Source organism: Chaetodon trifascialis, chromosome 12 (assembly GCF_039877785.1).
Source record: "Chaetodon trifascialis isolate fChaTrf1 chromosome 12, fChaTrf1.hap1, whole genome shotgun sequence".
Taxonomy (NCBI): domain Eukaryota; kingdom Metazoa; phylum Chordata; class Actinopteri; order Chaetodontiformes; family Chaetodontidae; genus Chaetodon; species Chaetodon trifascialis.
Window position 1 is genome coordinate 23,345,113 of NC_092067.1, and position 27,704 is coordinate 23,372,816.

The 27,704-nt window shown below is 43.3% G+C and overlaps 1 protein-coding gene across 1 annotated transcript; it reads right to left on the reverse strand.

Annotated features, from left to right (window-relative positions):
• Nucleotides 1–331: 331 nt before the first annotated feature.
• Nucleotides 332–25,936, reverse strand: LOC139340040 (calcitonin gene-related peptide type 1 receptor). Its single transcript, XM_070975620.1, has 13 exons — nucleotides 25,765–25,936; nucleotides 10,507–10,614; nucleotides 9,656–9,809; nucleotides 9,449–9,559; nucleotides 8,734–8,846; nucleotides 8,050–8,141; nucleotides 7,837–7,963; nucleotides 7,428–7,581; nucleotides 7,024–7,084; nucleotides 6,585–6,651; nucleotides 5,594–5,812; nucleotides 4,929–4,970; nucleotides 332–4,289 (listed from the first exon to the last, which is right to left on the reverse strand). The coding sequence occupies exons 2-13, from the start codon at nucleotides 10,579–10,581 to the stop codon at nucleotides 4,068–4,070; spliced, it is 1,437 nt and encodes a 478-aa protein (XP_070831721.1). The 5' UTR covers nucleotides 10,582–10,614; nucleotides 25,765–25,936; the 3' UTR covers nucleotides 332–4,067.
• Nucleotides 25,937–27,704: the final 1,768 nt, after the last annotated feature.

The window sequence follows — 27,704 nt, forward strand, 5'->3', positions numbered from 1 at the left end:
CACAGTCAATGAGACGAACGCGAATGATATCAAACATTTGTAATGTCTTGAACATTCTGCTCAATGGATTTGCTTTTGCTGATCACTAACTCATCTAAACAGAGTTGTGCTCTTCGTTCACTGGCGCATTTACTGCAGGTCTCTAATGCAGTTAAGATTGCTCTGAAAACACATCTTTAACACCAACCACTAGCACTTCAGAAGACCTGGGCTGGACCAGCCTTCATACACGGTCCAAAGGAAGAACAGACCGACATGTGTTACAGCGTGTGTGTAGCAATATTGTGCAGTAGTTTCACAATTAAGACAAAGAAATTAAAGTACTACAGTTGATGGCTGGTGCTGTGCTATACTGTATTAGTATGCAGATACACACAAGAAAGCAACATTGTCTAATTCAGTAAAATAATAATAAAAAAAACATACATATATATGTTTTTCACATCCAGAGAATAAAACACAACCAGTTACATTCAAACAGTAGTGTGGAGTCAATGTGTCAAGACTACCAAAGTTAAATACAGTACAGTATCAACAAAAACTACAGACATTGTCCATAATGCTTTTGTCACTGGGGACTTCACAAACCTTTAGGAGAGTCGTATGAAAACATTTCACTCATAAATACAAAACCTAAAAGAGGAGTTACAACATCTGCCAAGAGGCTTTTCCACCGCTGTGATGAAATTACTGCGTAAACGATTATGATGCATCACTCCACAGTAAATGACGTGGTTTACTTCATTATGCTGTCACGTACATGAATCACTTGCTGTAAATCAGTACTGCGACCCCATAAATGTAGGCTGTATGGATTATGACTAAATGGAGAAACTGTCCTGCAGATCTGACATAAAAAAGCTGCGTGCATGATACCTGCTGCTGAGAACACTGTGAGCATGTTCCTGAGCCTGAAAGTCACCCTTCACCTCAAACATCGGCAGCCAACAGCACTTTTTCACAAACGATGGAAATCATCACAGTTGTATGAGACACTGATGAGAAAATATTGGAGATATTCCACAAATATCATAACAAATGAATAGCAAGCGATGTGACGGATGACTCATCCGCCTTAAACTGATGCACTGATGTTTTGTTGGAAGGTGGTATTTTTGCACTGTGTATCTGAACAGGTTACCCATCTCATTCTCGGAGTTACTGCATCCAAAACAAAGCAAAATAACCAACACGCACAATTGTGAGGGAGGATGTATGTTTTTGTTTTCACTGCTCTTCAATGAAATAGTAAAGAAAATGCTGAACGTGAGTGTTCACATCACGCTTCTGTAGACAGGACACGTGTTTATGTCTGCTGTGCTGATACGGCCTGGACAGATTACAAAGAAAGAAGTGGTACTTCTTTCTTCATGTCCAAAATACAGGCGACACAATGATGCTAATACGAGCCGACAGGTACAGCAGCTTGTTGCAAGCTCCCAGTTAATAACCCCCCACCACCCACCCCCTTTGTGAAACATGGAAGAGGAGCAAACGACTTCTTTATCGACGCCCCGCACACTGTCACATAAGACGGCTGCTTCATGGTTGAATGATCCAGAGTATAACGTACTCATAAATACTGTAAATATAAATCATGCACACACACACACACACACACACACACACACACACACACACACACACACACACACACACACACACACACACACACACACACACACATTCAACTTATCCTCTTTTCAGAAACGCAAAATTTACAAAAAATATTTACACCAGCTGATGGTGACTTCTGTTCCCAGCACTGTGGATGATGTGTGAGAGTAAAGGAGTGAATGGAGGTTTTGGGTTCGGGTGGGTGAAATGACAGCATGACTGTAAGTAAGTGCAATGATTTCTGACCAGGCTGCTGTAGCTAAATGCTTCACAATGTTTTTTTTTGTTTTTTTTGCACAATTTCTTTGCACAGCTTCCATGAGACATGACAATATCATCGCACATACTTCTGAATAAGGCTGTGTTCAGACTGACGATAGCCCTGCGTGAAAGAAGGCAGCCCACTCATTCATTTCAATGAGCTTTTGAGGACCCGGCTTTTTCAGGGTCGTCCTGCAAAAAAGTCTCGCCTCAACTTTTCCCACAATGCAATCCAGCATCATCTGGAACTCAATGCTCCAGCTGAGCAAAAATGTGCAAGTGCAGATTCTTTTGTGACAACGTCGACATTCCACCTAACAATCGCTGAGAAAGAATATAAGACGATTTCCACCATCGTCACTATTCATTGCATTGGTTTGTATTTTTTCACATCTGTCTTAAAGGACCAGGATTTAGAGGCATCGACGGCTGCAGATTGTGACCGACTGAATACCCCTCCCCACCCCCTTTCCTTCCAAGCGTGCACGAGAAAGGCTTGTTTAGACTCAGCGCTGGTTTGTCTGTTTCTACTGTAGAAACATGCAACATGGTGGACCAAGAGGACCTGCTCCCTTTGTACATATAAAGAGGTCATGAGCGCAGAACAATTCTGATATTCAGGTTAAAATACACTAACTAAAACATACTTATATGAATATTAGTTTCCATTTCTGCCCTAAATCCACCTTAATTGCACACACTGGACCTTTCACACAATTCTTGTGCAAAAGCTAACGAGGCTTCAGCTGTGTGAGTTAGCCAATGAGACGGGGTATCCTCTTCAGCTATGGCCCTGTTATTAGGAAATTCCCCCTTTTTTGTTTTCCCAGAAAAAAAAACTAACAGTCATCAACCTTCCCACAACCAGCCAGCACAAAGATAGTCACTTGATTTGTCTAAATATAACAGATTTAGTTTAAAATGCATTTCTGCACCTGTGGATTTTGCAATGCTGCTGCACAACAAAGGGAGGAATTATTGCAGCCACCGGTTTGCACTGCATTAACATGGAGTCTCCAAACAGATCTGTTAAGAGTCATGGATGCATCTCTCAAACTAGCTTTTCTGAATCATATTTCATTTTCTCCAAAGGAGCTGCCTGCATTTTAACACAGTGCTGTTTTCAGTCTGAACACATGGAAATGCTTAAATATTTATTATAGCTGAGTAATTTGAGAAGAGTAAGGCTACAGACAGCAGTGAATGGGAATGTGATGCATGTATGTTCAGAGCCAGATCTTCAAACTTCAGTTACATTCGAGTATAATGAGCAGAGACTGGAACACATGTGATTTCACGATGGCTTTTCGGTGATAATCCTGTATCAAAATGTTACATTACAACCAACCATGTGGTTTACAGGATGTCAGTAAGGATCACTTAAACACGCTCAAACATTAGCATGATGAAATCTGCAAGCTAACGGTATGACTCTGCAAATCATCTGCACACATTAACTGTACACACAGAAACAAACACTGAAACAAGAAATACATTGAAAATTTAGGTGAAGCTGGCAACAAGTCATATTGATTCAAAAATGTCAACTGTAATAAATACTGTATGGTATTTATTTCAATTTCATTTAATAAACAAGAGAATATGTTCAGATAAATTAAGTTTAACATATGAAAGATATAATATAGCTTTTATATATTATTATGCACCTGTTAGACATCCTATCTTCGTTCTGGTTCTGTACTGAATATAAAAAATAAATGAGGCAGGCAAGGGTTTCTTGGTTTTGGCACTAACCATGTCAAACGAATTTACAGTGTAACCAAAGGCTTTTGTGCACAACATGACCCCAAAAAAGGACAGTCAAGCAGTTAATATTCATCCATTTTCAAACAATTGTGTCAGGCGGAAAGATCGCAACAAGATTGTGATTATCAGAATGCATCTTCGTCCAGGAGAAGCAGTTCGGTTGCGAATAGCAAAACACAGCGCAGGAATAGTTGTATCGAGCTCACCGTACAGTACTGTTAAAGGGCCGGTGTCCCTGTGACGGACAGGTGACGGTTTCCTTCAGGTGGGTGAGTGCCTGGGTGTAAAATCCTTTTCCAAACTCACTGCTTCCAACATTGTATCTATAGGAAGAGGCAAGTTTCCCTGGTTGCCACCGAGCTCCAAACATGCTGCAGTTTTTAAGGGGGTGGCGGGGCGAGCGGGCTTGGGGGGTGCTGCTGTCAGGCGAAGGGGCTGTCTGACTTTAAGATCGAGGCGTCTGCGTCGTGGCAGCCTTTGCCGTTCATGTGTTCTGTGTGGCAGTCGATGCTGTAGCAGCCCTGCACCTCGGTGATGGAGGAGGCCGTGTAGGAGGCTGAACGCAAGGCATCCGAGTGGTTTCCTACGCTGCTGCCAAACTGGATATGATACTGGTTCCAGTGCCTCCTCAGAACTGCTTGGACCTAACCCGAGAAACATTTCATGTGTTAATATTCAAGTTCAGTTTTCCTTTTTTAATGGAACTGCTAATGAATCATAAGCACACAACTATGCTTCATGCATTTTAAGTAAGAGTTTAACATTTTGGGACATACATTTATTTCAGTTCAACATGGAGCTACACCCAGGGTATGATTAGCCTAGCTTAGCATAAAACAAAAGCAGAAACACAAAAGTGTTTGCTCTCTTTATAAATTGTCTACTCTTGCATGTAGTGTTTTGCAATGCAGATCACTTTTGGGAAGAGAAACCTGTGTGCTTTTTAAAACAATGTGCCTGTACTGTAAATACATTTGAAGCTTTTGGACTCTTCAGACTCACTTCAGGGAATCACATTTTTTGTATGCAGGTCAATCACCTGCATTACTGATAGCAATCAGTGTGCAGGCCATGGCTGCTTGCTAAAAGTAAATAATCTTTAATCCTCAGCAAAACCCTGGAGGGCTGAGTCTGTCAAGACATTCCCCTTGTTCACCATCCTGCTCAGAGGGTCACGCAGAGGAAATTGCCTTCTCTGTCGCTGATCACGAAGGGGAAGTGTGGATGAGTGTGTGCATGCAGGTCTAAAAAAAATACAGTAAAAGGGCATAACCCTGTCTTACTTCTCCATTGAAAAAGCAGAAGATGGTGGCCACCAGCAGACCCTGAAATTCACAAAGTGAAACATGTGAAAATGAGAGACGACACATGTTTAAGTAACTGGTTTGCAGGTGAAGGTCTAAGGTGCTGTGAAGCAGAGAGACTGGACACATTTTGTGAGCTGATTCGGCCTGTTGCTCGAGACGTTCTCCCTGCTCTGCCCAAGCTGGGACAGCTCAGGATGATCAGATAACGCCTCGCTAACGTCCAACTGATTTCAGCCCCCTTTCATCTCAGATAATTCATGCCTTCCTTCCTGCTGTTCTTCCCTGCGCTCCATAAACAAAGCCAGAGGCCGATGGGACTGGTTTTACCGAAGAACTGAGAGAATAATGAGGTTTATATCCCGGCAACAGTTCATTTTAGTAAGATAAGCGTGCATACTGAGAAACTGTACAGGAACAATAGGACTGTGTGTGCAGTGCATGCAACAGACTGCAAACCTTGAATAGCAATCTAAAAATATACCCAGGATATGACATAACGTACAGCTATTTATGTATTCTGTTTTACGTGGAAATGTTCCAGGACGTTGCTAAGCCACCGCTAAAACACGTTTTCAACCACATGATCAAGCTGCTGACAAAATACCATGCAGCTCAAACCTTCACCCTGACCATCGTCTCACCTGGTAATGCATCAGTATGTGCATGATGTAGTCGTATATTTCAGAGGAGACGCGTCCCTGCGGCTTGTAGGGAAGCAGGACGTACTGAATTCCCAGAAGAGGCACCAGGATGAGGGTGGCTCGCACCGCTTTCATGTAGAGACTAGACTCGGCTTGATGGGTCACCTTCAGTTTGGTGATGAGCACTCGGACAATGTTTAGGAGGAAGAACAAATTGACCTGTGGGGTAGCAGCAGAGAGGACATCAGTGAATCAGCACAATGCTCTGGCTATTAGCCGCTGACAGCTGGTCAAAGACTTTCTGTGGATGAGTTGAAAATTCATCCTTCTAATACCTTAAAAATATGCTGCAGTGAATAAAACCAAATAAAGCCAAAGGTATAAAGAACAGGTTAGTATTTTATGATGGTTACAGGTTGGAAATCATATCTACGATGGTCTGTAAAAACAATACAAATGTTTTACTGTTTGCTAAAACAAAAACTCACTTGTTACATAATTTAATTCTTAAATTTTCCAGTGTGAGGAAGGATTAAACAAAAAATCTCTTATGAACAAAACAACAAGAAGATCTTTTTTGGGCCTGAAACCTGAAGAAATCATTATAAAAGGTTGTCTGAGTGCTGAACATTTAGTCCAGCCAGAGTCTTAAGGGACCACTTTTCTCTGAAACGTGCCCAGCTTTGCTGATTAGGTGAATTCCTCGAATGCAGCATGAGTCTGGGGACCAGTGGGTGGATCCTCAGAGGGGCAGATGCATCGATTTCACAAGATAAACGTAGTAATGCATGCTACGAAACTCTGCCCTGCTTTCAGGCCCCCCACAGCGTCCACTCAGAAGAAGGCAAAAGGAGACTTTTTTTTTGCTCATTGCACAATAACAACAGTCAGCCAAGAGAAATATGGAAGAAATCAGTTCAGTAAACAGGCATCGTGGAGATTTCCTTAGCTGTAATTGATCGGTGTCAAGAAAAAGAGTGAAGCTTCTCACCAAGAGAGCAGCACAGATGGGGCCGTGGATGATGTAGAGCAGCGATGTTTTGGAGCTAATCCAACAGCTACAGCAGAGGAGACAAAAGAGAAACGTTTACACAGCAGTATCAGTGCATCACGTGACAGCTGAGCCAAGACACAGATCGATGGCTCTTCTGAGGAATTAATTAGCATAGGCAGTTCAGCGGAGGGATTGATAAGAGAAGCTACCAGCCAGAGATGGATGACATGTCGAACTTTAGAAGCAGACAAACAAACAGCAGCAACATTTATTTTTTATGGTGGCCAAATCAGCTATTTTAATCTTTTTAATTGGACTTTTATCCACACAATCCACCAATATTTTTATTTTCTTGTTCGGCAGCAGTTTCTGTTCCTACTTATATTACTACAAGCTGTAATATTAACTGTTACAGAGCATGCACTTGAACGCTTACTTGTCGTTGTAGTAGTAACTTCGAGCAATGGCATGTATGGAAGCCGGAATGAGAGGAAAGCCTGCAAACGAAAAATTATAATAATAATTTGCAGTTTGAAGTCGTAATATCACACATTTTCAATCAAATAAATGTTTATTAAGTCACCATCTATCGCTGAATGAGTTAACACAATGATGACTGAGACACATTTTTATTATATTTTCTATATTTTAAACGTTACTGCAAAAAAAGCTGTGTTAAGTTATTACATTTTCTGCTGCTGCAGCCTCACATTATAAGCATTTAAGAGGCGAAAAATGAATCGTCTTTTATTATGAAGAAATCACGGGAAATGCATTGTGTTTGTCATTGAGTTTATGCGGCAACAAAACAAGACAACAGTCATGTGGCCACTGACGTACCCCAGCCCAACAGGTAGTACCACATCAGGTGCTGCTTCTCAGCGAACACAGCCACCACGATGAGAGTGTGCAGGTAAATTCCCTCACACAGCATCCAGAAGTAATTGCAGCCGAACAGGTAGAGATGAATGAACTGAGACACTTTGCAGCTCGTCTGAGGGAGAAAAATACACATATCGAATGTGGATGGTGACACATATGTTGTCCTCTGCTTCTGTTATTTCCTTGTGCAGTAAGTTTATGTTATTATAGAACTGAAAAATCAATTAAAGCATTCACCCCAAAAGTGCAGCCTTTAGGGCAGCTCCTACTCTGATTTCTGTTTAAATGCTGACATTTGCATTACAAAATGAGTGTAAACATTCAAATGAACAATAATAAAAACCTAGAAATAAACAGAGAAACTCACTGGATTCCTCTGCACCAGCTCCTGGTTGTTCGCCACTGCGGTCAACCAAATGATGGTGATCACAGAGTTCAGAACAAAAGAAAAGAAGAGGTTTTTGTGGAGGGTGATCCTTTGGCAACTTAAACTCCTGCAAGAAGAGAAAGGCCACGTGAAATCAGGTGATGTTAGTCCACACAGAGAATCAGAAGCACCAGACGAGGAGGGCTGACTCACTTGAAATGGAAGAATATTCCGAGGGAGATGAAGAGGGAGGTCAGAGAGAGTCCGTGTCCGATGAGAGCTAAATAAAAAAGATTCATTGCAGTCTGGAAGGAAAAAACACACACAAATGAGACCACTCATGTTGTGAGAAAACACTCTGCAGTAAATGAATTTACGGAACAATGACACTGGAATCATGTAAAAGTTTATTAAGTCCATCAACTGTTAATGTTAACATACATGTTAATGTAATTATTCTGGACAGGAAATGAGTAATTTTCATTTTATTCACGGTTCCCGGAGAACACTGTAATGTAAAGATTCTCATTGATCCACACTTTGGTCCTTTATGCTGCCATGGCCGCATTTCTATTTGCTGTGGATAATTAGAATCGCCAGACGATGATTTCTAATGTTTCAATCCCCTGACCTTTCTGTTAGCACCGCCAAAATTCATTTTTAGCCCCACAGCAGAACCACAGGAGCATCACCTCTGTGTATAATTGTGTTATTTACTTAAATACATGTCTAAGAAATATCTGTTTACTGCTGCCACAAAATGATGCATGTAGTATGCACATTAGTTTACTCTTCTCTCATCACTTGATCATAACTGCCCAGACATTTGCTAAAAGGTCAGCGTGAGCCATGACTCATTTCTTTCCATTCAAGGTGCCATTTCCTAAAGTGACCCACCACTCTGCCTTCATTGGTGTGCTCATTGCAGCGGGTGTAGTTGGTCCATGTCCGGTTGCTCTCCGGGTGCAGGAACCAATGGCCGCTGTCGGTGCAAATCTTTGTGACCATCTCTGCAGGAAAAAATTACAGATATGTGTTTTTTAAGAATACTTCAGTGCTGTAGACTGAATCTTAGGGTTTAACAGTCGTCCCCGGTAGCCTCATGAAGCTAAAATCATATTCTGAGACTCCAAGAAACAAACAAGCACATTAAGACACATGAAACTACTGACAGCAGCCATGAGAGGGACTGAATCCAATTATGCATATCCTGTCGAAGGATGTGTTGTACTTAAGCTTTGGCTCAGAATCTTCAAGCAATTAAAACTAATGTACTGCCATAAACATATCATGCATGTACACCACAGCGAACAGGGAAACACAGTGAATTAAGGACCACACAAAGCCTGTGTCGTAAACACAAAGAGCGAAATTTAAAGGGACACTCCGCCAATGAAGATCGGCTTATTTGTCATGCAGAGTTTAACTAATAAACTGCTATCACAAGCCTGCATTACAAACATGGGATGTGGGAAGATGTTGCATTATGGGAAGTGCAGGAGCCAGCATTTCAAGTCAGGATATCCCTGCCTCTGCCGCTCTGATCGTGACCACTTCATACATGTATTGGTGCGAATGCACCTTTAGAGCTACGGCAGCTGTCAGATCTTACCTGAAGGATCAAAATCCTGGAAGTAGTCCGGGCAGTGCTGCTCTGAGATAACGCCTGACCTGGTGTCGTCCCAACACAGCCAGCCATCCCAAGTGCGATTACACATGGGCTCTAAAACCACAGAGAAGGTGTCAGTGAGGATTTTCAGATGTTTAATAATGTGGTGTGTTTGAGCACTGCTCAGAAACATGAAACGCATCACGCTACCTTCTCTGCTTTGAGGAACGTCCTTCATTATCTTCTGATAGCACTCAAACTGTGCTGTCACTATCTTGTTGCGGGTGAGTCCCATGTCATGGTAGACGTTGTTTGGGTGCTGCTGCTGGGTTTCGTTGACCTCCAGGCTCGCCTTCACAAAAATCTGCCAGGAGGGACAGAAAGGGTGAATAAATCCTCTCAGTTCTTGTTATAAGTCAAACTGATCTATTTAGACCTTAAAAAGGACAACGAGCAGACGCTGAGCTTCATTTCAGAAAAAGCGTCTGTGTGCGAGCATGTGTCTGGACCCAATTTCGTCTGAGTGCTCTTTGTGACTATGGAGATGTATTCAAGTAAGACAGCCATTATAGCCTATTAGAACGACAGGAAAGGAGGTCTAACATACACAAGCATCCATTAAATCCATTTGTGCTCCACGGAAAATATGAAATCTATGCAGAAATGCTGCCAGCAAGATACGTCCAGATGATTCGTTGCACAGCAGATCCCAACCTGAAGCAGCTTTTTAATCCTTCAGACAATCTCCAACGTAAACAGACTGACATCAGGCTCCATAAGACAAATGAAGTCACAGCTGAATAGTGAAGAGGAGTATTTCTAAAAGTTAGATGCAAACCTTGTGGCTTCTTCTGTCTCTGCGTTATAAATCAAACAGACAAAAGCCTCCGCAGGCTGCACAGTCATGAAGCATATCGCATGTAAACTTATTCTCACACATAATTAACATAAATTACACAATCTGAGGTTTCTACAACCAGATACAGACAAATCTGACTTCTTTGCACATGTAAACTTGTATTTCATGTGAGTGTGTCTTCAGTATTCGCTCGTCAGATTACCTTTGTCAGATTACACAGCAGTATGAGCGCCACCACCCCGCTCCGCCCGATGCCGTCCATCTTCCTTTTGGCCATGTCAGAGCTGGCTGATGATTACCAGCTGCAGATCTGGAATGGAGAGTGAACAATTAAGCCCTGTCATCAAAGCGAAATAAAATCGGCTCATGAAGGCCACTTCACGGCGCTCCTCATCTCTCCCTCTGTAGATAAATGTTTCGCCCACTGGCTCTTATCGGCTGAAATGTTGCCTCTGAATTCGCTGTCACAGCCAATTAAACTGGGAACAGACCCCAAGATTGCTGAAACCTAGACTAACCAGTCCACACATTAAGAAGCATTTCTAATGACATAAACAGATCTTTTGAGCAGAAGAGGAACATAAGATGAAAAACATGACTGAAGATGATTTGTAGGCAGAAGATTAATGAATATCAAAATGCTGAAACACTAATATGGTTTATTAAAGTGAGGACAAGTTGGATGAAATGGCAGATAAAAATGTGGGTAACCAATCAAAGGTCGGTGTGTCGATCCCTAGCCCCTCCATTCTGCATGTTCAAGTGTCTCCAGACAAGATACTGAACCCCAAAATGTTCCCTGACACAGAAGCATCGTGGGACGCGTTGCATGGAAAGCGCAGTCCTGATGAGCAGCTTGGCATCTTGCAGCCTCTGCCATCACTGAATGGTGAGTTGAGTAGTGAGCAGACTAGAAAGGAGCTCTGTAAATGCAGTCGTGTTACCGTTTCATGAACTGTGTAAGAGTGCAGTGACCTTTTTTGACCAGACTCTCAAAGTCAAACATACTCAAAATAATCTTAATGGAGTCAACAAGAGTTTAATGCACACAGCTGACAAAACACACAGCTGGAACCAGCCCTGCAAAAACCCATCGATCTAACAAAGTTCCGGCTCCCTGACATGAAGTCACGTCAGCACAGCTGGGTCTTAATGCCTCATGCTCGCGCTGCTGCTGTGGGATTTGTGAGGCACATTTCCTTCGCGCTCTGTCATGAATTCTGAAATGCGACAGCAGGTTTAAATCAGTTAGCGGGTGTGTTGCGCACTTCATTTTAAAAGGTGATGCCGGTGTCTCATCAAGGCGGAAGCACACAGAGTTGTTTGCGGCAAAGCTGCAGGCCGCTGGGACTTCATGTCGCTGCTGCTGCATAGCAGATGAGACAAGATTCAAATGGAGACATATCCCCCAGGTTGTACAAATCTGCTGTGCAAAGCGGTGGGTGAACGAATGCTCGCGTAGCTTTAGATAGCTGAAGCCTGCCTGCTACAGCTGGCGTTCAACTATCAAAGAGCGGCATGTCTGAATCTGCTCCGCTTCTTCTTCTTCAGACTCTGGAGGTTCTGTGCGCCACTTAAAGCCACCTGTTGCTTTGTGTTTGAAGCCCATAGTTGTGGCTTCCTCTCTTGTCTTATACCGTACTTCCTGCTTTTTTATATTTCTTATTTTTGCCGTAAATGAACCACAACACGAGCCAATAGTTCCATCCTGCCAGCCAAGGTAACCAGAAACAGGTTGTTTGAATACCTGCTCCAAATCACAAGGCTGGGTTCTTTTAGCAGCACTGCTTTCAGCGCGAAACTATGTTACAAGCATTTTTACTCCCTGCAGCTGAGGAACAAAAAGAGATGGAAAGGATGCGAGAGGCAGGGAGGGAGAACCTGAACCCAGTGACATACATGGCATTCAGGAGTGGATTACATCTCATTCACAAGCGGAACTTAATAACATCTTTCATACCCGAAGGAACTAGGCCACCACTTGTATCTCACGTCTAATTAAATTTGGTGGAATGGAGCAGCTAAAGCAACGAGCTCAAGAGACAAATGGCCCATTTTCTGTCACTAAGGATAAACTGACAGAAAGTATGCAGCGTATGTAAATGCAATGTTTTAAGGCTGCTTATGTTAACATTACCAGGTTGTTGTTTTTTTAGCTACAGGTTTATACTGTTTATTGTAGCTTAGAAGAAACCTCCATGTGTCGTCCCCATGAGATGTGCCTGCACAAGGATTAGAAAAAAACAAAACAGTAATTTATGAGGAGATGAAGACGATGAACTGTTTCTGTGCCATAATCTGCAGGAATGAATGAAAAGCATGAAGGCCGCAGGTGGAAAATATTCAATATGCCAAGAAAATAAAGCTCTCCTTCAGCTCAGAGTGCACAGCATGCAGCGATCAGAGCTCTGAATTTTAATAAAGTGATGGAAAGTTTGGTCAGATTCTGTGTGGGATTTCAGAGGCAGCTGATAGAGGTGCAGGATGATGGCTTTGGATGGAAAATGCATCATGTTGTTACGCTCATTTTTGTAAACAGAAAAATATATCTTGGATGATGAATTTATTTTATACATGCTAAGTTATTAATATTCAGCGTAAGCGGCGTCAGTGCTCTTAACTCATGCAGGCAAACAGCATACATGCTAATATAGTAAACTAGGTTTCTGTGCTCTTAAACCCATTCTACCTGTTGACAGTCAGGGACACAGACATAAGTCATTTCTCACTAAAATGTTATTTAAAATGTCCATATAAGCTCTCATGGCATCATGGCAATGTGAATTCTGCCACCTCAAACATTTGTGTTTGGAGCTTATTTACATTTCAAGTAAAAACCAAAAGAAAAATGTTCATATATCTTTCTTTGTATGAATCGTTTATAAAGACATATTTATCTGCACACAGCTTCACTTTGCTCAGAGCTCGATGATCATTGTTCTGTTGCCACAACAAACCATTTTCAGGGACAAGAACGTCTTACAACACACTGAAAGAGGAGGAAAAGAAGGCAACGTGGGGGGCATCAGTCAGTACATCAGTGAGAGATGTGACCCAGTCAAAGTCTGCCTGTAGCTGTATCACTGGGGGGGGCGGCACTGGCCCCATGCCTCCTCCAGTCTGCTCAGAGTTAAATCTGTATTACACTGGGGAGAGGAGGGGCTTACTGAAAGTGGGATTGTAAAACATTATGGCGATGTGCAAATTAGAAACAGCCAGGGAAAGATCAGCTGCTCTGTCACAGATGCAAACACCCAGAAACGCACACAGATAGATGCACACACTGCGCCCCCCTCACTGCTTCGTTACAGAGGACACATCTGGCCTGATGGCGACACTGAACAGATGCTACAGAATGCTTTCCCGATAGCTGCTTGGATGCTGCTTATAGCGAGCTGTGATTTGTTTCTCAACCCTATTTTTCGGCCATAAATACCTTGTTTATGATGGAAACAGTCGATGTTACTGACACTGGCAAACACCACAACACTCTGCAGCTTCATGCTGATTAGGGCTGACACTGAACACCAGCAGGCCAGCTCTTCTTTAATGATGGCTCCGGGTGATGAATGCGATCAGAGAGTGAAGAGCGGCTGATCTTAAATATCTTCTTCCCAATCAAAGACACATTAGTTTTTTCATTTGTCTTAGAAACTTTGTTTCAAATAGCTATTCCTTATTCAAAGCAAATGACACCAAGCACAACTCAGAGAATATGGTTTTAATTTAAGTTGTCCTGAACCAACCCCGTCTCCTCTTGTCCCAGAGCATGCAACTCATTTATAATAATATTAATGCTCACTGTTTATGTGCCGGCTCAACCTTGAACACACTGTAGTCAACCATGAACATGTTTCCTGACCTTAAAGCTGTGTTGAATTATTTTGCAAACTGTCTACGTCACACTGTCATCTGGAGCTCTGTTCCTGGCTAGCACACAAATCTTCAATATTTCAATAAGTTCAATATTATCTGGACTTTTTGCTCCGATTTGGTCTCCATGGGTCTCCATAGCATTGCGTCTGCAATGCATATTTGATCCATCTTCCATGCAGCTGCAAACCCCACTGGAAGTGCTTCAGAAGCAGAGCGTTTTGCTATCTTGCTCAGATTTTGCTATTTTGGTAATTTTTCCTTCATATTTGCTCTTCTATCACGGGTAAGTAGGATTCGCAGTTAGATGGTTTCCTTTTTTGTCTGTTTTAATTACTGTTATTGTTGATGCATGCTCAGGGTCTTCACAGGGTGTTTTATTGTGAAAATGTACCAGATTCACCACGTCGTTCCAGTGTCTGACTTCCTGTCTCGCACGATCTGCTCCACGCCGCGCCGCTTGATGCACGCACTGATTGAATGGCAGCGATTAGCTCAGTCGGACGTGTCGTGCATGCAGAGGTGAGAAAAATATCTTTGCATAATGTATCTTCAGAAAATATAAGTGCGACTATTTAAATTCCACTTATTGCAAAAAACACCAGTCTTGTCTTTTTAAGAAATAATGAAGTTGTCAGACATCATTGAAACACACAACCAATAAGAAGCTATCTGTTGGCTTTACTGTCCACAGCCTCCTGGAAGCGATGCAGGAATCCTCACAGCGAATGCCTCGCCTGCTCTCTCCTGACTGGCTGCAGATCAGATCTTTGGGAATGAGACTCGTTTTCTGCTCTGTGATCGACAGTTATTCTCTACAGCAGTCTGAAGACTGTTTGAGTGTTTCAGGTTGTGTATCATGTCAAGCTATCAAAATGTCACCATAACTTTCTCCTACCTCTACACAGATGTAGGCAGTGTGATGGAGTCCAAGTCATAAATGATGGTGAGGGCAGCCTCTACAGAGGCACAACACTTGATTATTGGTCTGTTTGGGTCAACTTCATCCAACCACAAATTAGTGCGATCTGTGGGTGGTCCACTGTTATCTGTAGTGCCTCAGAGGGTTTCACAGAAGTGGTTAGTCATGTACACTTTGCACAAGAGCTGACATCACTCATTACGTCCGCCAGCGCGGAGAAAGATACCTGGAAAAACAGCCTGTGCAGAACAGCTGTTAGCGCCAGAGCTCAGCCTGTACTTAACTCCCACCGTCCCTGCGGAGATGCCGTGCTGTAAACATCCTTCTGTCCTAACAGGAAGTTTGGCGCCCCGTGCTCCAAGTTCAGTGGCATTTGGATGTCTATTAGACGGGTGAGGGCGTGTAACTGTGTTACTGCCCCATTACATAGCAACACACAGGCTAAACTGCAGGAGAGCAGCCAGAGTCAGTGCATGCAGAAGCACTGACCATCAACATGCAAACTATGTGCTGTTTTTGTCTGTTATTATTGTTAATGCTGTCAAGACTCATTCCTGAACATTTACATTTCTGGTGCATCAAGCAGCTTCTGGTGAGAAAGCAAAAAACAAACTGTTGAACTGCAACGTTGGCATGTTTCCGCTGTCAGCAGTTAAAGCCAAACGCAGAACTGGTCACTGGTGTAAGTACAAACAAGAGACAAGAAAACACCCTGCAAGGAAGTAACGCAGTTGTGGATCTGGATTTAAAAGACCTGCAGCCTTACAGTGTTATTGTGTCCAAAAACAGCAGGAGCCTCTGGTTCAGGGTCATGTTGCAAGCACTCTTAGATTTATGGAAGCATATATAACAACAACAAATGTGAAATTAGCAATTAAATATTGCAGAGTCAGTCCACATATCTTTACTGAAGACACATTGTGTGGGTTTCTGTTTGTCCACCAGAGAGCACTGACAAATTAATTCAACAACTCTCAAATATTCTGCTCAATATGTGTCTTATTACTATCAGTTGATTTTTGAAACTCCCACATATTAATATTAGTATTGGCCTAAAAATACAGCGTTGGTTTGGCTGTAAAAAGCAGTGACAGGCCTCACACTGAATTGTTCAGTAGCTGGGAAACTGTCCAGCACCTAAGGTCTACAGCTGGTGAATGGAGCGGGGGAGGGGCGGTGTGTGTGTGTGTGTGTGTGTGTGTGTGTGTGTTGGGGGGGTGATATTATCTTGGTTTCAGCTACATGACGAGTTTTGGGGGAAAAAAATAAAACTGTTTGTATGTCAGAAAGAAGCTATGAACAACTGGATAAATGCGCTGATGTCAGAATGCACACCACCCCTCTGGCAGCGTGATCCGCTCCCACTGAGATATTTCAACATTCTCTGCATATGTGCGCTGCGTCCCATCATGGGAAAAATCCAGGCTGTGATAAGTAAATGATTAAATGTGACACCAGCTCGCTCTTTCTCACCGCACTCTGCATCCTGACACGTTTACTCGAAACCGACGAGGGCAGTTTCGCTTTACGTGCAGCACGTGCGACACGTGTCCCGGGTCCGTGGCTTTCTCAGCCAGGCTTACGTTACTTTAACAGAGACGCCTGTTGGGAAACAGCTTGAGGACTGCAGGTGTTGGTGCAGCGCTTCACCCCAAACTAATGAGCGCGGCGGCATCCTGCATCCAGCTGAACTGTCTGCGCTTACATATGTTTGCTGTTAAAGTCACATCAACGAAGACCATAGAAAACTATTTATAGCCTCGCTTTGATTCTGTCAAACTGTTAACTTTCAAGCACCTTGTGATGCTTCTTTTTCTCTGTATTTTCTTGCCTGTATTACTAATTATTGTAAAAGTTCGAGTTGTACATCATCTCCTATTTTAGAAAAGAAATGTAAGTGATTCTGACAAGGAAGTGTTGATGTGGACAGGGAGGAAGGAACAGGTTCAGTTTTCCAGCCGGCTCGGCCTCCCGCTGTTTTCTGTCATTTTCTGAGCACAATGAGAGCTGATGATTGAAGAGCGTGGATAGAGGGGAGTCTATAAAACAGGAAATTCTCCTACAGTTGTCTGCAAGAGATGCTGGGCTTGTGCATACAAGAAACAGGAGGAGGAGAAGCTTGTCAGGACGACGTGGAAACACGGTCAGAGCTTCCTCTCTCAATCAGCAATGCCAAATATAGCTTGTGGACACTTCCCATGGGCTCAGCTGTGCATTTAGATAATCTCTCCCATGTGACTGGAAAAATGTCTGAATTAGACTAACATCTCAGCCGTTGATTTTACCAACACCAGGACATGAGAGCAGACCTCATGCGAGCCTCCAAGTTGCCAAGGGCACCACCAGATGTCAGGGAAAACAATAACAATCCCACACAGATGTGAGGGAGGAGTCCTCTTTGTTGCATGAACGGACCTCCTCGACTCTCAGTCCGCCCGCCCTCGCTGATGCACGCAATATTCTTTGCATTAACATTATTGGTGAGAGGGAGGTTGTGTTCGAGCGGTCGCAGCACAGACAACGACCCAGATGCCGAAGCCTTCATGTCACTGCATTCACGCCCTCGTTGCCAGCATGCCAGTGTTCTCGGGGTGAGCACATGGATCTACTTACAACCACGGTGCTGAAATGGGGAAAAGACTTCATTCTGATGTTAATGGAGCTCATGGGGAAATTAGAAAGGGGAGGCTCACACTGGTTCTAAATATTGTTTGACGGTGTCAGATATCAGATGTACGACCATGCACGGTGGTCATTGAAGCCTTCGAGGCGGATGACGCAGCGCAGCATCTCAAGGACTTATGAATATTGAAAGATTCTGTCGCACACGATCTTCTTCCCATGCCAACGTTCAGTGACAGCTCAGAACATAGTGTGCCCTGTTTACGGCAAGGCAGAGTGAACATGTGGGGGCTGGGTTGGCGGATGGGCTGATGGAGCTCTTGTGCCTTTATCAACTACTCATCAAGCATTGTTGTTTGAACAGTACCCGCAGTAACCTTACTCTGGCTGCCATGTGCAGGTACTGTACTGTAGATATCATAATTTACAGTAAGTGCATGCAATCTGGGGTTTTGCAGTATCATCATATACAAATGCTCCGTCTGACATTGGCTGACTTTGGATCAGTGTGGCTGCATTTGACTTTAACTTTAAAGCTGCATTATTAGGTTTCATGTTTCAAACAATGTGTATCATGATTGGGTACGAATATCGGCATTGTGCAAAGGCTCAGTCGTTCAGGATGAAGAGAGGTCCACCACTTTGTGAACACATGAATGGATAAAGGATATTACTACATGGACTTGGGAACACTTTGTGAGCTCATTTACAAATGGTTGCATTCTTTGGTTGGAAGCTGGACAAAAATGAAGAAAAACAGACAGAATGAGCTCATAATTTTACTTTTACAAAGGCCCTTTTTAGCATTTTGGAAGCAGGGACAATCATGAGGCCACAGCACTCACAGCAGGTGTTCATTTAATTCTGCGTTCAGTTTTGAGGGCGTAGTTTTGTGATGTGAAGCAGTCCTGATACAGCAGCAGTGTATCTACAGTATTTCCACCAGGGAGCTGTGACTGCTGCCCACTGCTCCTCTTTGGTAACGCTGCCGTGTTTGGCTGTTTTTCATTCTCCCCTCGGTACATGAAATTGCTGTGTGACTCATGCAGTGACTGTGGAGTTCAGGCACTGAATATTTGGCATCATTGGGAATTTGTTAGCTGCTTCATAATGTTTTCAAAACTCGCATTAAACTGGCAGACGTTTTTTAAAGCGAACACGTCCTTGACATTCAGAACAGTATGACTCACCTGTGTTCTGCTTTTTTATGGATGCTTGAAAGCCCAGTTTCATCATGTTATTGTTCCTCTTGAACATACTGTATGTGGTAATAAGGATGTGACACACATGAGACTGCACTCATATTCGAATGGTTCCTGTAACTGCATAAACTTGCTCACGTACAGTTTTGAGGTACTCGTACTTCACTTGAGTATTTCCATATTATGCTACTTGATACTTAGATTCCAGAGTGATGTGTTTGCACCACTACATTTACATTTAAACTTCTCAGATGATTTTGTTAAAATAACAGTTTGAGGCCGAATTAATCATCTCATGGCCCCTCAGATGTATTCTGTAAGCCGTCGGGGGGGGGGGACCCCCCTGGTTTGGACTCACTGCACTAAACTACAGAAACCAGCTCCACTTCGACAAGCTGCAGCGGTTCATCAGCAATTTTCTAAATCAATCACATTTTCTGCAGAATAAGCGCCTGTACTTTTGAAGTGCACTTGGCTGATAATACTTTTGTTCTTTGACTTAAATTTAAAATGCAGAACTTTTACATGCAATGAAGGATTTTCACATTGTGGTATTTGTACGAAAGGAACTCAATACTTCTTTCAGGACTGCCCAGTTCTGATCAAAGGTCACAAAATTTCCCACCAGCACCTCTAAAGCACACTAATTAAAACAGCGTCTAGCTGTTAAATCCATTTGAAGCCAAAGTGCAAAAACGACCAGCATGTCCAGGAAGTATCTCTCCAGAAAGCCACAACTTGTTGCTGTTACACTTAGGTTTTTGTACAGATTAACGAGATTTAACGTGTTAATTAGTGAGCTTTAGAGGTGCTGCTTGGTGGATTGTGTTGCTTTACCTTTGGACAGAGCCAGGCTAGCTGTTTCCCCCTGTTTCCAGTCTTAATACTATGCTAAGCTAACGCTCTCCTGGCTGTAGGGATGTATTTACCACACAGACATGAGAGTGCTACCAACCTTCTCCTCTAACTCTGGGCAACAAGTGTATTTCTCAAAATGTCCAACAGATATGACCATGCTGCTGTTTGACAACAGACATGTCATCATTTCCCCTCTGAAACTGAAGCAGCATTGGTTTCAATACCATGGCATCATTATTCAAACATCACAAACACCACGGCTGTCTTCAGTTACTCCTAAAGGAGGTTAAGAGTACAAGAGGTCTTACCATTGAAAAAGGAGCCTATTCCAGAGGCCTCTGGTCTACGCAAAGGAAAAAATAGCATAAATACCTCGATAAAAATACACTGGGTAAAAATAAACCAGCCTCCTCCGTCTGATGCACCTGCATAGCTGCTAGTCATTCTCCTTGGTGTTAATGTAAATGTTTTGATGTAGCTATAGCTTCTGGGCTGCATTTTAAATAGCCTAACCTGCTGGGTATGTGCTCGCTGCTTAACCTGAGGCTCACAGCACAGTCTGGTGGGAAAGTGCGGCTAATTTCGCCAATTCTTTCCATTACATGGAACCACATTTTCACAGGTCACTTGATTTTCCTTGTCAAGTGCATCAAGTGCACTGACACGCTGACAGCTTCACACAATGGCTCAAGCTTTTCCTGCAGGGTTTTTGTTCCTTTCGGTGTGAGAGTTATGCTTCCTAACTGGCTGCAGCTTTTCACAGATTTTAGTTTCATGGTCGTATTTGCTGCAGAGATTAGTCGTCATTAACCTGGCACACAGCTGCAAGGCGATTATCAGGGCAAAAACTGCCCCGAGAGTTTAAACGGGCGTCGACATGTTCTTACAGATTTTATTTGGGGAGAGGGAAACGCTTCTTCATATCAGGGTTTCATCAGTGACGCTTCAGCTCAATTATCAGCTATTTCGTTTCTGGATGTGGAAACATTATAAACCCGGACATATGCCCTTTGGGACCTCTCTGAAAGCTCGTCAAGCACCACACACTAATCCTCCTTATGTTCACTGTCATTCTATCCATCCGGACATTTCCAAAGCTCCATACCGCACTCATATTCTGTGGCAGTAATAGGAATTCTCAAATTCCCAATGTGACACGCTTTAGATTGAGAGACAACAACAAAAAAAACACCATAGGAGCACTCAGATATTTAGAGAGCCATCCACTGAAAAGCTGTCAGATAAGGATCTTAGAGGCTCTTCCTCAAGATCTGATTCCACTTGTTTCAGCGTTTATCAGAGTTTGAACAGATCAACAGTGAACAGGGTGGTTCCCTACCGGTCTTGTCACGACAAAAATAACCATGGAGCTCGGTCAAATTCACTTTTAAAACAGCCTCCAGGAAGCCAAGGAATCTCCTCCATGTGCTCGCTGCGGGCCCTAGACTTGACCTCCAAGGGAGCTATTCACGTCATTACTAACAGGCTCTCAAGTTTCTCTGTATGCCTTGGGCTCGTGTGACGAAAACATTTAACCGCTTACTTGAGGGTGCCACCATGAAAATAGAGAAGACAGATCTTGAGGATGAAAAACTTTATAAAATCTGCACTGGGAAAACTGTTGGTAACAAACCCCGATGCTGGCATACAGCAGCAGGCTCCTTTGGCGCCAACTGAACAAAGCTAATTGTAAGGCAAAGCTTGCGAGTCGATATGAATTAAGGAAAATAACACTGCTTAGCATGCTACAGTGCACTGGCAATTAGCTAACTAGCATGCAAACTGGCATTAGCGGCTAGCAACAACAAGCGAAGGTGCAGGACAAGACCTGATCATGTTTGCTAGTTAGACAAAAGGGAGACATTAGCAGGAGAGCTAATGTGGCTCCATCTGTCTATAGAGAAAGCAGCACGTTAGCAGTGTTGACCGCATTAGCATTCGGGTGAAGGCAGGTCAGCGGTGGTTTAGCAGCACTCAGCGTCTAACAAACAATCAATGTAATTGTGCACATAAAAAGGCAAAAAATAAAGATTTGAAGCACAAAAAAAATAAAAAAAAAACTTCAGGTTGCATTTATCGCGTGCATAGTGTGACACTAGAGTGAAATACAAGCTGAAAAACAGTCTGCAGCACAAAGAAAAATAATGGCTTTCCATTATATAACCCTTATTTACACTAAAAAAAATTCAACCTTGAAGAATAAGAGCCCTATTTTTAATGCAAAGACAGAGGATGCCATCATGAAGGCCAGAAATATATAACATAAATTTCTATCTTTAGGGTCGACATCCTCTCAGGAGAGAGCAGACCATGTGATTTAGAGAGCAGATATCTACACAGCAGCAGAAATTAAACATGCAATTTCAGTTGGATTTTAACATTTAACTTTCATTTTAAAAAGCTGACAGAGACCCTTTCCTTCCCTCATAAATAATGTAACGTTGCAAGGGGTACAACTACAAAAACAAGATATTATGTGCTGCAAGCTCATAAATTTGCAAAAATAACCTGCTGCAAAATGAGTTGAGATCATGACCAATTCGAAGAGCATGGCCAATAAAATCCAGTTGTTTTTTTTAAGTGATTTGTTATTAACCTTGGAAACCAATGAACTGTAATAATATGGAGAAGTGTTTGGCACAGCTTATGGCAGCCTGAGCTTGATAATAACAGTCACATTTTCACAGTAGAGTAGGTTAGCTAATTGGAGATTGAGCAGAAATGTCTGCTGCAGTCATTTGCTCACAGCAGCAGATAACGCAGGGTGGAGGGATGGTCCAAAGCAGCGTATACTGGCAGGAAAGGGAGTCTTTCAACAGCGACTTGGCATGTGAGGGGTTCAATGTATTTGTGTCACAAGAATTAAAAAGAGGTAGTGCAGGTTCACCTTTGGAAAGCAAACAGATGCACCGAGCTTCCCAGGGACAATTTTCTCTATTCTGTACGCCAGGAGCCCCCTCCCACACAGTAAATCAGGAAGCCTGTGTCACTGACGGTTTGTTTAGCTCACACAAACATGGAACACCCTTAGAAACCGCACAGCCTCTTTCCACTGTCCTCTATCTGCAGCACACAGACAAAGCTCCCCTGATGCTGCCTCTGAACACATCAGCCCATGACAGGTTTCGCCCGACACCTTGCGTGCTGAAATTAAACTGGAGAGGAAGAAAAATGACCCTCCATAATGTATGAGCGGAAAAATTACCTCAAAAGGTCTCACGTCCCCGAAACTGAATCCAGAACCTGAGGGGAGCGCTTTGAGACCGGCACATATGTGCATCACTGTGCTTTTGTGTAATATGATAACAGCCTGGGGTAAGCAGACGGGAAAAAACACATAATGTATACTGCTGTTGCTGATTTGATTCCAGCTGAAACATAATGAAGGTTCAACTTGAATGAGTTTGAAGGACAGTACAAGATGCTGGAAGAGTATGAAATTGTCCACAGCAGGACCAGGAACACAGGAGGTAAATCAATAAGCAGCCGGCTGCAGAAGCCCAGTGTGCCTCGATGATTTATGAGGGCCGAAGTTTCATGAGAATCATCATCATTACTCTTGAGACTGTGAATCTCGCGGCCTTTGCACTCATCAGAGTTGGTTGCCAGCGGAGCTTGGAGGACGGCGGATCAGCTAAACACACATGCAGTCACTGCAAAACTTCCATACAGTGTCCACACGGCCATTTTAATACCACAACGGCTCCTCAATGGAAGGGAGACAGAAAATCACCCCTTCATTACAAAGATCCTAAATCCAATCCCCGATGCACCGCAGAGCTCCTGTGCGACGGCTACAGTGTGAATGAGATTCCACTGGCACAACCGTCTAAATGCCACTGCTTTAGGAACAGATCCACCACTCCATGGAGATGGAGAGGGCTTTGGGAGCTATGCTGCCAAGACCTTTGTCTCACCCACATTTAATAGCTGTTTTCTGGACTCGGGCAGTAAACGCTCAGCATGATAAGCTTGTGGGTTGCATCTGATGGCTCGCACGGCACTTCCCGCTGCACAATCAGCTCGTGCATTTAGCGTAATGCCGGGCCTTTGGAAGATGTCAGAGAGAAAAGGCCTCACGGACTCATCTGACGGCGCTGCCAACTGGCAGCTTTGACACGTTCACTGTCCACGGTGTCCTGATTGCTGGCATGCATGAACAGAGCAGTAAAAAGCCACTTTTACCAATATTTGTGGCGATTTGCAAATTATGATCAATTAAATGGTTCATATTTAAGTAGAAGTGTGAAGATAAATCTGAGGGGTCATGACGATCAACAGATTATGAGAGCAGAAAAAACCTCAGACTTCTTTTCTTGTAAATTTCTGAATAATTTGACCTGTTCAATCTTAAATAAAAACTGCTCAAAGCCCATTCACATAGAGGATACGCAGCTGGTGACACACAGTTAGTACAGACTTCAGTTATTTCACGTTAAGGATTTCTGTATTTGTGTTTACGTCGTTTTCGTCTCACGTGTTTGACATGTGAATGTGATCACAGCCGTGGGGCCGTTTGCTGTGTTGACCTAATAACGTTTTCTGCTTGTTTGATTTCAAGTTTAATTTTTTAAATCATGTTTGCAGGAGCTTTAACCTGTGATGTTTTGACAGGTTTTAATGGTCCAATTGTTTCTGTTTTCTCTATCAATATTTTACAAAGAACACAATCTTTCTTAATGTAACTGGCTTTAGTTCCTTAAATACTGTCTTTTTTTACTTTTTAAAAATTGGGTTTTCATTGTGTAAAACACTTCAGAACAAAGTTTAGAGGCACAGCAGCATATAAAAACAGCACAAAGAAATCTGCTGCCTTTCTACACAATGAGATCCCTGATAATTGCTCTGCTTTCACATTCATCAACATGACAGGGCCAAATTAAACTGTAGTTACTGTGATGCACATAATAGGCTGGGAACATCTAGACATCTGCAGCACAGCTCGCAGCAGGATTCTATCAAATCTGACGTGGTGACAGAAAAGTCCACAAACTTGGCAACGCAACACCGATCTGCTCCGCCACCCCTCTCCAAATGACTCTGCGCATCTGTATCCTCTGCCAATGGTGACCACGGTTATCATACCCTCCTCCTACGCATCATCATCACCCTCACTCACCATCATCATTCTTTTCGTTTTAACTGTCCAGCCCACAAACTTCCAGCATGTCCAAATCAGCCTCTTATGTAACCATGCAGATGATTTAGCAAGCAGTGACCATCAAAGCCTCAGCGCTGAATGGAGCTGATTTACCGCCGCTGCGCGCATCCCATCGCTTTATATTCTTTAATGTGATCATTTAATCTACAGAGTGGATGTCTGGTAGATGGAGCAATCCGTGGCTGCACAGGAAACCACAGCTGAATCAGCCATGCGTGCAACCCGACGCTAACACTGATCATTGGAGTTTAATTAATCAACAATGTCCATGTAATGTGCGTTTAACGAACGCTGCGCGGTTTTATTCGGTGTTAAAGCTTTTACGCATTGCCGTAAAGCATGAATATAAAGGCTACACTCGACGTACAGTCTGTCACATCGTGAATCACGTAGAGCTGATAGAGGTGAGTCCGAATATCTCACGAAAACTATGTAGTAAATGTAGGCTGTATATTTAGAATGCTATAAATGTTCAAGCACGACGCGCTTGGATGGCCTAACGGTGTCCAAACCCCACAAAGGACTCCTGCTTCCACCATATCCTTCTGTCACATCCAGATTTTCCACATCCAGATAATCTGGACCTTCTCACGGATGCCCACCCCGGTGTTCCGACGTTTCTGACGGATTGAGGACATTCTGTTAATGCACATCTCTAATCCACGCAGATACGGTAGAAATGACCTCGATAAACACACAGCGATGAACCCAAACGCATTGTCGGCTCCACATTCATTCTACTCGACGTTACCGCAGCTCAGAAAACATGGAAGCAACACAGCGCGGCGCACACAGTTCACACAGCGCGTCGGCGCGTCCTACCCGAGGATACAATCCAGCAGCGGCGCAGGGGTCTGAGCTGGAACACGCTGTCACGGCGATCCCTGAAGAGGCTCCGGCTCCGGCGCAGAGCTCCAGACACGGCGGATCTCCGGCTCTCAATGAGCGCAGCTGAGGCGGCTGTCAGGTTGACGTTGGAAGGCAACCCACTACTTCCTGTTACATCACCACAGCGGAGCCCACAGCTGAGGACCTGCGAGCTGCGGGGAGTTCTTCACAGCGCAGGATGGTTTGCCACTCCACTCCCACACTCCAGTACGCGCTTGTAAGAACATTTAGTGTTGTTCAAATGCGGTTCATGCAGTCAGATTCGTTTTGTCATCCCCCCTAATCCCCCCTTCCAGCAGCACCCGCACAACCTGCACAGCCTCCATGCAGCTGGAAGTCAGAGTCATGGGCAAGTCAGAGGGTACATTCAGTTAGCATCTTGTCATTTATCCAGTTTATGACGTTCAGCCACTGGCCCACATTTGTAGTCCTGGAATGAGTGATGAAGAAAGTCAGGGCCGTAGCCAGACTTTTAGAGCCCCCCCCCCCCCCCACACACACACACACACACACACCCTTACAAACACACCCTTACAATATAAATAGCTAATAGACTTCTAGCCATTTTGATTTTTTTTTAAATCTTTTTTGTGTGTCTGTAATGAAAGCTGAGGGCGATGTGCCCAAAATACTGAAAGTAAAACTAAAAAAACTAGATAAGACTTCAGTGATCCAACGCCAGGGAAATTCTCTTGTGACAACAGCAAAATAAAGAGAAAAGGTAGAAAACAGAACAAGTAGAACAAATCAACAATAAAAAGACACAAAATAAAATTAACAATAGATAAAAGATACAAAATAAAATTAACTACATTATGCTACAGTCTGCTTAAGCTGCCTAGCGTCTCATGCAGGGGGTGAGAGGGGTTGTCCACGATTGATGTCAGCTTGCCTGCTGTCCTCCTCTTGTCCACTTCCTCCTCGACGGCGTCCAGAGTCCAGGAAGTGCAGGAACAGAACATTGCAACATCCTGCAGATACAGAGCAACATTACCATTGATCTGGGGTCAAACTGATGAATGTAAGTCTCATTCTCACTCTCCTTTTAGCTCTGCTTTGTTCTCCGCCAACTCCTGAGGGAAGTGTTTGGCTCCTTAGCTGCTAAAATCTCTACTATGCTAACTCGTCGCTTGGTGCCAGGCCAGAAGGTCAGTGCACAGTTTATCAGAGCTCCTTCACTGAAAGAAGCTTCCTGTAGCTGCTGGAAAACCTGCTGATCAGAGCAGTTTAATCACATTAAAGAGTAAAACAGTGAGCTGAGAGACCTTTGAAGAGCCCACTCGGTCGAGCTGAGGGGAACTGCGGAGTCGGGTGATAATTCTCTGTGGGTTTGTCACTATGAGGGACACCTTTCACACTGCACGTGGTCACTGAAGTTCATAGAAAAATACTGCTCCTGTTGCATCATTCTCCGCACTGCCAGGAATTAATGATACTGAATCATTTACTTCATTTATTTATGTTAAAAAAAGTAACTCAAATTTCAGTACACATAAAAATAGCTGGAATCAGCCTAGAAGCTGTAAACCCAGTGTTAACTGCAGAATGTGCTAAAACGTGTCCACAGATGTGTTTCATTTAGAGACTTTAAAACTGCTTTTAGTGCCTTATTTTGAAGGATAACAATCATTGTTTTTTTTAAACAGATGAATAATCAACAAAAACCCACGTTTACGTTGCTTTTGCAGCACACATTGGAGAGACTTTCGTACGCTGTGGTCTCCTGTGAGGACTGGATTTATCGTCCCAGAGGGAGATTTGTTTCCAGCCAGAACGACACAGAACGAGATATTGATGATCTGTAAAATCTTCTTGTTCACGTTCATACATCGCTTCTCATGGCAGTCCCAGATGGAAAAATACACTTGAATTAT

Coding starts and splice junctions, on each gene's coding strand:
- LOC139340040 (XM_070975620.1), bottom strand. CDS start 10,581: ATGGCCAAAAGGAAGATGGACGGCATCGGGCGGAGCGGGGTGGTGGCG. Junction 5,813..6,584: donor CCATCTGTGCTGCTCTCTTG/GTGAGAAGCTTC, acceptor GCTACCCCACAG/GTCAATTTGTTCTTCCTCCT. Junction 4,971..5,593: donor ACATACTGATGCATTACCAG/GTGAGACGATGG, acceptor TGTGAATTTCAG/GGTCTGCTGGTGGCCACCAT.